At 42.6% G+C, this 10086-nt stretch overlaps 1 protein-coding gene across 1 annotated transcript; it reads right to left on the bottom strand.

The window, feature by feature from the left end:
* Positions 1-4250: 4250 nt before the first annotated feature.
* LOC121297511 (kazal-type serine protease inhibitor domain-containing protein 1-like) lies at positions 4251-9019 on the bottom strand. Its single transcript, XM_041223859.1, has 4 exons — positions 8575-9019; positions 7661-7821; positions 7399-7546; positions 4251-4390 (listed from the first exon to the last, which is right to left on the bottom strand). Exons 1-4 carry the CDS (start codon positions 9017-9019, stop codon positions 4251-4253), a joined length of 894 nt encoding a protein of 297 aa, XP_041079793.1.
* Between the last annotated feature and the right edge of the window lie 1067 nt (positions 9020-10086).

Here is a 10086-nt window from a genome sequence, read left to right as displayed (position 1 = left end):
GTAACATACAACACAAATGGAAAAACATGTTGTACATATCTGTAGGATATTCAGGAGAGCTAGTAGACGAAGCAAAGGTCAGTGCACAACCACTGAGGAAAGGTGGCACTGGGAGTAGAGGCGCTCTGACACACACACACACACATTGAGCTTCACAGTCTATTTAATAAAGGTACAGTCTTCATACAGCGCACCTCAAATATCAGATTTTGTCATGTATATTTCTCCCCAAGATAAACATTCTGGTCTGTAAAAAGCCATCTCATTCATCTTTAGATGGAAATGTGAAACCCTACCCACATCTGCTCTGTTTCCCAATGACATATCTTTCTTTATTTTAAGAATGCAGTTGTTTGGGATCTCCAGAGGACGTCTTCAGTGCTGTCTAGATCTAAGGACAGTGGTACAACTGTGGTGTGTGGACACGTTTATTGCCTCCTCCATGACGTGTGGAAAGGTGAAAAAGACTGGGGGCATCACGACCCTTTATCATTTCTTCACAGCCGTGAAGCTTGCCGCAACAATCTGAAATTAAAAAGAGTGTTTTGCCCGGTTTACTGGGACAGCCTGTGCTTATTATTGTTCCTCTCATTGAAAAAAAATGCCTCCTCCCCTCCTGTGCTGAGCTCTTAGCACCCCCGGGCAGCAAGAAAGCCATCGCTTTCTCAGTGTTTATTTATCATTATTTATTATATGGATAGGGCTCTGCTGGGCTCTCTCACTCTCTCTGCCTGGGAGAAAGACGGGTAATGGCTGTTAATATTTTCCAGCTAATTTCTCATTAATCGCAATGCTGAGAGTGAAAAAAAGAAAGCGGAAAAACTTATTAAATTAAAAAGCATGAAGAAAACAAAGAGAGAAGGAAATCTTCTCCTCCACAGATCTTCCATAACAGGTAGAAGCGCGGAGGCAAACCGAGAAATAAAATATTATTGGTTCAATTAAAATTAATTGAGGCTGAGCAAAATAAGGTATCCCAGGGCTCTCTGAAATGGGAGGCTGATCTCCTTAATAATAATTCTGCCTTTTTTGCGGCAGTCGGGGAATGAAAAAAAACATTATTGCATATTAAAGAAGATAAAAAATTAAGAAAAACAAAAGCATGGGGGGAAAACAATCCTGCAGGTTATGGAAACTTATTAAAACAAACTACTTATTGCTAATAGAACTATCCTATTTGTGTTAAACACATAGAAATTAAAACTAAAGACAATTAAGATGCAATCAGAGAATGTAGGGCTCTTTAATTCAACCTAATTAGAGTTACTGGGCAACAAGGTTTATAGATTAAGCTGGGCCAGGTATCTCTCTCTCTCTCTCTCTCTCTCTCTCTCTCTCTCTCTCTCTCTCTCTCTCTCTCTCTCTCTCTCTCTCGCTCTCTCCTTGCTGAATATTGCAGTGTCAGTGACCCATACTACATTAACACCATTCATCACTGCCTCTTTACCTCCAATTACCGCCTCGCGCAGACAGGCTCCTAACGATTCCCGCTAAATCTCACATTATATTTACACCCCTAACCTTGTTTGCTGGGGCCGACTGCAAAGTTGAAATTAAACAGAGATCTAATTCCGCTCCCTCCTGTTAATTCCTAACGCCACCCCCCACCCTTTTCATTTTAGAAGCTTTTTTACTCTTCTTTTTTTTTTTTTTTTTTTTTTTTTTTTTTTGCTGATTCTGCTCCAGTCCATAATTGAATAATAATAAACACTTGAGCAAAGACTGCTTCACAGTGCCTGAGTATTAAGAGGAGGTGAGAGAGACATTTATCAGATGAAGAGGGGCTTGAGACAGCGGCTTCTCTCATAGACTGCACTGATGGTGTGTTCTTGTTGCTCATTGCTTGTTAGGTGACAGTGCTGGAGACCGGAGAATAGAATGTTTTCATGTTTATTATTGCTTCTGCCAAAGTTAACAAGAACAAAAAACAATGAACACATAACCTCTGTGTAAACAGCCTTACATTGGCTTCCCGCTTCTAACATATAAAGTTTTAAATGGCCTTGCTCCCCTATATCTAATAGAAATGCTGATACCATCTGTCCCTAGTCACTCTGTTAGATCACAGGATGATGGTTTGCTCAGTATGCCGTGGATACAGAGAAAGAAGGCAGGTGGCAGAGCATTCCGTTTTAGAGCCTCTGAGCTGTAGAATGATCTGCCAAGATTTGCGAGGGAGGCACATTTTTATAATTTAGCATATGCATTTCAAGGGGAAAATGTATCATCCTGTTTTATACTTACATATCTTATATATTTAGTTTTTTTAAAATGATGTCTATTTTGTCGATGCTTTTTAATGGATGTCATTTAAGGGAGTATTTTATCATCTGCTCTTTTACTATTTCTCAAAATTGTTTGGTATATTATTAATGTTTTATTATTATTTATTTTTTTATCTGGAATAAAAGTGTTTTATAAGAAGTAAAGATTGATTGTTTGTTTTAATACTCATTATTAAGGGACAGATACAAATTGGAACAATACAGAAAAAAAAAAAAAACATAAAAGCTGGTTATCAAAATACGTCTCCATTACCTGATAGAGAGTGATTGATGCGACTCCAGTCCCAGATTATTTAATGTATCTCGGGCTGTTGCTTGATACTCAGTTTCCCTAAAGCGGATATATATTTTCTGGCCAATGGATCAAATGTTGCTTCAGAAACAGCAATCTGCCTGCCTATTTCTCTATTTATGTAGGGGGCCTGCGATGGAGAGTTCTGCACACCATTGTGGCGACCAATGAATTTGTTACTGTCATTCAGCCTGGGGTGTGGGGTGAGCGTTGTATTGCTCACAGAGGGAATCAATTTTTCGTTGTTTCTGGTTCTGCTCCAGGCTAGAGCCTCTGTTCTGTATATTGACTGCTATGCTAAAGGGTCTGGCTTTCTCTTAGTCAGGTGAAACTGGCTATCACTAAGAGCAAGACAAATCAAGTGAATGGCATTGGGAGCAGTGATGTTACTGCTGGTTTCAGAGTGCTGCTGTCTGGAGTTCACCTATTATAAACTGACCTGACAGCTGCATGGGTTCCACACAGTCTGGGGGCGGGGGTGTGATCTGTTCTGTTGCAGAGGGTGAATTGGCAATGTGTATGTGAGAGGGGAGATTGTACAATATTGTTTGATCGTCTACGTTAACCCTTTTACACTTATTTCTATAGAGATTTTTAATATGATAATTCTGGGATTTTGATTTGGAATTTTTGTTAACTGTATTGATGAATACTTTTGTTATAATAAAGGTATTTTGCTAATTTAAAAAAAAAATCTATCTATCCATCTATCTTAATTTATTCACCTGGAAAAGCTTAATTCGTCTGCAACATAATTATTTCACAGATCACTGCAAACATGGATCCAGTATTAATTTAGTTCAAAGTGAATTAAAAGTGTTACTTTGAGGAATAAGAGCTCATTTAAAGCTGGAGTATTATTAATGCTCTTATCTCAGTTTCTAAGCTTCAACTCCCCAATCACAGAAAAATAGTTCTGGTGCCACCTGCTGGCATTCAGAGGAATGTCAATACACTCTCTCTGTTCTCTCTGAAGTGAAAATGCAGCAGTAGCCTCACCTAGTGCATAGATGTGGAGTAGCAAGTTCTTGACAACAGAGATTGTAAAGTTTGGAAGCAAAGAACAGCTTTTTAACCTGCAGTCAGGTGATAAGGTTAATTTTTTTTATGAGGAAGGGTGTGTAATTAATTGCATAGAATTAATGTTTGTTTGTTTGTTTGTGTTTTGTTCAGGCTGGTATGATTTTCTCAGTGCATTATGTATAGTGATAACATAAATTGTACAAATAAAGACAATTTGTGAAAAGTACATGTCATTTGATTTATTTCCATGTTTTTAATGTAATATGTATTTCATAGTATTGCCCGCAGTATCAGTGCTTGGCATATCAGTGCTATTATTAGCAGTTAGTTACACAATGAGCTGGCATTCAAGATTCAAGACCCTGTTCAAATTTTAACTTAAATAGAAAAAGTGTTCTCCACACATGAAGTCCTTGCATTACAAGAAACCCTACTTTATATCTGCAATTTCTCTTATTTTGACTCGACAGATTCTGTTTATTATTTTATGAAAATGCCATCCTTAATGCAGGTGTGTAATATATGTAAAAGCTGCATCTACCTACCGTAAATCGATGATAGTCAGAATGGGCAAGACACCCAATCTGTCTCTTTCACATCACTCCTCTCAATAGATAACTATAACCCCTCCTCCCCCTGCCCACGCTGATTTATTCGGGGTACTGTCCTGACTCATAATCCCCATCGTCCTCCCCCTCCTCTGTATCATCGAAGAACTCTTCCTCTTCCTCCTCAAGGTAATTAGAGGTCTGGCTGCCAACCCTCACTTTCATCATTGAGGATGTGATGTCTGGAGAGAGGCAGAGAGATGCAGCTGCATGTGACTGTATCTTTCAGAACAGACATGTTTTCTTTAGCACTACATGTAAATATTTAGAATTTATATAAAACCTTACAGCACGGTCTTTCAAAAGCTAATATTTAAAGTAACTTAAGTAGCTTCAAGTGTCATTTTTACTAACAGATATATTCTTTACAATGGGATAATGTTATTTCACGGGGCGTGAGCTGGGGGTAAGGATAGGGCAGAAGAAGCAGAAGGGAGCAGTAAGTAGGACAGAGTTAGAAAGGACCAGACCTAGGATAGAAGAGCAGGTGAGGCCCACTCTAGTAGCAGACCAGCGAAGCTGGACATGGAAGCTAGGATAGAAGGTGGTCACTGACTGAGGGCGGGGATATCGACACAAGCCCAGGGGCAAAGGACCCAGCAACCGAAGACAGGATACAGAAATTGGTCACTGACTGAGGGCGGCGATGCCGGCACGACCCAGGGGCGAAAGACCCAGCAACCGAAAACACATATGAGGGTTATGACTCGGTGAGCCGCCCCTCGGAGGAAGATGGTCCCGGAAGACCGGGACATGAAAGGAGATAGAGAGGGAGAGGTACCCAGCGTCTGAGACAAAAGGGCCGCTCGTTAGACCCCCAATTGGCCGAGACTTCACGCTGCCTGGGACCTGAGATAAGAACAAGGATAGAGGTTAGTATGGGACTTGAGCATGATTAGCCACATCCCGAACTGAGACAGAGTATAGAACAGAGCCTTGAGTGAGGAAAGATAAGCGCAGGAGCTGCGAAAGAACAGAGTGTGGCTGGGGGTCCGCTCTGACTCATATGGTGAGAACCCCTCTGAAGGTCAACGGAGGCTGAAGCCTGCCCTGGGGTCGGGGAAGTGAGATCACCTTCCCCCCAAAGGATGGAACCCCGGCTCCTCACCAAATCTCACACACTGTGAGACAAACAAAAGACAGCACATGCCAGCGCATAACATAAATAAAAGACTAGAAGGACAAACGGGACAAACAGGAGGATGGTTAGTAATTTAGTGGGATGTGACTATGTGTATACCTGCTGCTCAGTGGAGAGGAAAAAACCCCTTGAAGCTGATTAGGGGGAAACCTCTAGAGGCCCCGGCAGACAGGTAGCCCCCCACTCCGGGCATGCTAGCATTTTTTAGAAGGAGCAGCAACTATATCAGGGAAGGATGTATGAATGTAGGAATCCACTGCAGAGGAGGACCAGCTCCCCCACATTCGTGATCAGGCTGGGGGGAAGGGGGGGGAGGGGGAGTCGAGGAGGGGGGCCTGCTCTGGAGGAGAGGGCGGAGAGGAGGGAGGCCTGCTCTGGACGCGAGGGTGGAGAGGAGAGAGGCCTGCGATGGAGGTGAGGGTGGAGAGGAGGGAGGCCTGCTCTGGAGGCGAGGGTGGAGAGGAGGGAGGTCTGCTCGGAGGCGAGGGTGGAGGTGAGTGATGATAGAAATGAGAGGAATCAATGAGTAAGAGGAATCAATGAAGAGGGGGGGGTAAATTGTCTTCAACTGAGAAGAGAGGGCAAGGGACGAGGACTGGGTTGAAGGCACGGAGCTCGCAGTGCCGGATGAAGCTGCCTGGTCACCATGGAGATTTACCACGATGAGGGAGTTGCTGTGGTAGCCACGGACTGAGAGGCGCCGGTGGAAAAGTTGCAGAACAGCAGTGTTGTTGGAGCATGTGACCAGTTGAAAGCACAAGCCTCCACACATTGAAATGGAGTATGAAATTGACTGGATAGGTCTTTAAAACGTTGAACGTAGCTAATAGAAATCCAGGGCAGGATCTTATGAAGGAACGGTAATTTGTGCTGGCTCTGGGAACGGAGGAGGGGCGCTTGATTGCAAGCGAAGAGTAAAGGAATGTTCAGCTGACAGATCTTTGTGGTGGATTAAAAAGAGGAATTCTGGCAAGGCAAACGCTGACGACGGGAATGTCGATGTCTTGTTGAAGTAGCTTTAGAGGTTTTAGTGGAGGGCCAGTCTGTCTAATAAAGACGCGGACTAATTGAGAAATGAAGCTGCGGTTTGGACGGTGCTGTTGCTGGGCTGGAGGCTGGAAAGAGCAGGAAAGACTAACGCTGGAGCTCCTGCAGCTGAATGGAGAAGCTGAATGATGAGAAGCAGCACCAGAGCAGGTAGGAAAATATTTGATAATATCTTGGGAGCGCTGCATAGAGAATTGACCTCCAGTAAAAGGCAACGAAGTGTAGATTAGCGGTTAAGCATGAAAAGACTGAGCGTTTGCTACAAAAAAGAAACGCTAGACAGCGAAAGTGCAAGTGATCAGGGCTTAAATAGAAAATAGGTACTAATTACATTTACTAAACATCAGTGAGCCAGCATACAAGTAATGAAGAAGAAGTGCAGGTTGACATGAGTTGTACGACTATGTTTATCTGCTGTGAGTCTTCAATATGAGATGCTTGATCACTAAAGGGTTGTTGTTGTTTTTAGGAAAGATCCTCTTAAATTTCACTTTGTGACAAAGTCTCATCTTTACACAACGTGCTGAATGGCAAAGAGTATTGATGCACCAAGAGCCAGCTTTATTAAAACCAGCAGCTTCTCTCATTGACAGACTGCTCAAACAGATCATCAATCTTTCTGTGTTGTCACTGGTAAGTGAAGGAAATCGTCCCTGTATTTAAATCTGCTGACAGATTTTAGAGCAAGAAGAAGGAATTAACTTATTGATGCATGAGTCCTTCGTGTTTCTTTTTTTTCAGATTGTGAATAATGAGAAATTTTAATGAAACATAGTCTTCATCTAGCAGGTAATGTCCATGAATAATTAATTATTGCTATTAAAGACTTTTTAATGTTGCAGTATAGTCAAGATTGTAAGCCTGAGAAGTGTCCACAAGTGGGATCACAAAGCTGGAAATGTGATTGTTATTGATGACAGTACTCACACAATACTTCAGAGAGGCTTCCTGATGGATGCGTGCCCCTCATGCCCACATGATGGTGCTGTGGAGAGTACTCACCTTGATCAATCACTCGGAGGCTAGCCGAGGCATAGGCCTCTCCATAAGCATTGCGGGTGTAGCAGGTATACACACCCTCGTCAGACTTCTTGACACCTTGAATCTGCAGCCAGCCGGTGATCCCATATCGCTGAGGTCCTCCTCGTACCTGCAGGGGCAGAAGATAGAAAGGGGGGAAGATATGGAGAAGGGCTGGCTTGCAAGTGAAAGTGCGTGCGAGGGGAGTTCTGCGAGGCAGGCACAGCGTGCAGTGATTCTGTACCTGAACTGAGATGTGAGCATCATCTCCAGGCAGGAAGGTCTCCTTCCCCTTCTTCCTCCATCCCACGTGAGCCATGGGGTAAGCCGATACCTCGCAACCAAAAACAATGTCATTGCCTGTGTAGTTCTGCAAGTCTCGAGGTGCGCGAGAGATCAGGGGAACTGCAGGGGTGAACACAGAATTCTTTAAACCAGGACATTCAGACAAATGATAAATACAATTTGTATTGAGAAAAGTGTGGTATACTATACTAATACTCTCTGGAACAAAGGTGTTTTGATGATTTCAAAGGGACTACCTTCATTAATTATAAATTGGAGAAGCAGAACAGGGCTTTAAGTTGGACTACAATAATATTACAGTTTCCTCCTTTTTTAATATGAATTGAAGGTGGCTGGTTTTGTGAAGGTACCCGTTTGTAAAAAGCAGCTGGTATTCTTTCTATTAAATTAACTTAAATAGTTAACCAGTAGTATTTGAACTTTTGTGACAGAACTGTGTTTGAAGTGAAGAATGGCATTTTTTAACATCTTATACAATTGTGATGCCAGCTCATCAAAGGCTGTGGGAATAGCTAGCTGTCTGTAATCCCATATTTTGCAGCAGAGCTGCATGGTTAATGGAATGCAGTCTGGATTTGATTGGACTGTTGTTACTTAATACATTAAAGGCTCTTCATGCTGCATTAGCTTGAAACAACCTTCAGCATTGTTTAAGTAATGTTGATTTTTCTCATTTTGATATATAAAAAGCTTGCATGCCTAATTCAAAGCTCATTTAACCTGATTAATGACTATAGTTAAACTCCATATTTACTATCACTGTAAATTGGGATCACTATATCACGATTGCTTTTAAATAAATGAAACCTAAAATATGTGTTTGCAAAATAAATAAATCAACAGATGCTTTACCTGTGGAGCACGGGCCCCGTTGTTTGAGGCTCAGGTTGGCCACTCCCCCGTTGCTGGCCTCCCGGAGCCTGCACTCGTTCTCGTAGGTCCTGCCGTCAGAGCCACACACAGTCTCCCTAGAGAGACACATACACTGCGGCTCTGGGGTCCTGCTGGAGTCTTTTCCACACTCCAAGCCCTCTCCGCATCGCCCGTAGAAGCGCTGCTTTCCATCGGGGTCACAGATCTGCCCCTCCACATTCCCACACTCCTTACAGCATCCACACTCGTCCAGTACCACGCCCGCCGGGCAGTTAGAGGGTGCTGCAGGGCACAAGTCCAGCCTGCACTCTCCACAGCTGTCCCCTTCCTTCAGCAGCCGCAACCAGCCGCGATGGTAGAACCGAGGTGCGCCATGAGCCAATGGCACAGAGAGAAGCAGAGTGAGAGTGAGAATCAGGGACATACTGAACCAGAGTGACAGCGACATAACACTATCCCTTATTCTCTTACAAAAAATGTATGCAATGCACTCGCAGTCTAAAAGTTTTCATCACCCTGCCAGGTGTAGTATTGTTCTCAACCGTTCCTTGAGAAGCTGATATGGAAGGAGCTCAGAAAAAAAAAAAAAAAAATCTGATGTAATGTTTTACTGCATTTTGTTCCTAGCTGTTTCCAGGTTAATCTGCACGAGTAGAAACACAAACTCCATCAGTAGTCATCAGGGATATCAATCACATTCCTCCACAGAAAAACAGTGAACTGCACCAAAATGTCTGAAATCTTCCTGGTAAGATGAAAGTTGAAATGAAATATTTGCTTGGAAGATTAGCAGCTGAAAGATTAGTTTAGAAATAAAAGTGGTAAACTTTTTTCTTTGACTTAGCACCGTCTGTTTCTTTCAGTGTTGAGTGGTAAGGCGTTTTATCTCGAACAGACTGAGGGAAAGTGTTTATCTTCTTTTACTTGGCTATGTTGGCACAATCTTCATATCCATTCCTGTTTCGAAGGCGGGGTGGTAGGTATAACCTGAGTGCGAACAAACAGCTTGGAACAGAAAGAAACCATTTCTATATAAAGATGTCCCGAGCAATACCTCTTTTTACTGGTGCCAGCGCTTCTCGCCAGAGCTAACTCGACATGCCCGTTCAAAAAATGTTACTGCATGTTGAAATCATCCACAAGCCCACCCTTGAGTCACACCTGATCTGAGACTATACTGGTTTAGCTATGACATATCAATATCTATAGGACCCACTGTTGTGTGCATGTGTAATTTTAAATAGTGTTTGTGTGGGTTTCTGTACACCTGTATATTGTGTCTGTATAGGCTTTCTGTTTTCCCATAGTGTCTTTATTTCTGCTTTCCTGTATAATGTGTCTGTAAGCCTGTGTTTTTTTTTTCAGTTTTCTTGCATATTGTGTCTGTGTGTGTTTGTTTCTGTAGACTTGCACATTATGTCTGGGTGTCTTTGTCTGTGTGTTTTTGTATACCTGTATGTTATGTCTACATGTATTTCTGTTTCCCTGTAT

This window comes from Polyodon spathula, chromosome 22 (assembly GCF_017654505.1).
Source record: "Polyodon spathula isolate WHYD16114869_AA chromosome 22, ASM1765450v1, whole genome shotgun sequence".
Lineage (NCBI taxonomy): Eukaryota > Metazoa > Chordata > Actinopteri > Acipenseriformes > Polyodontidae > Polyodon > Polyodon spathula.
The sequence above is the reverse complement of the archived record's forward strand: the minus strand, read 5'-3'. Positions and strand labels throughout refer to the sequence as shown.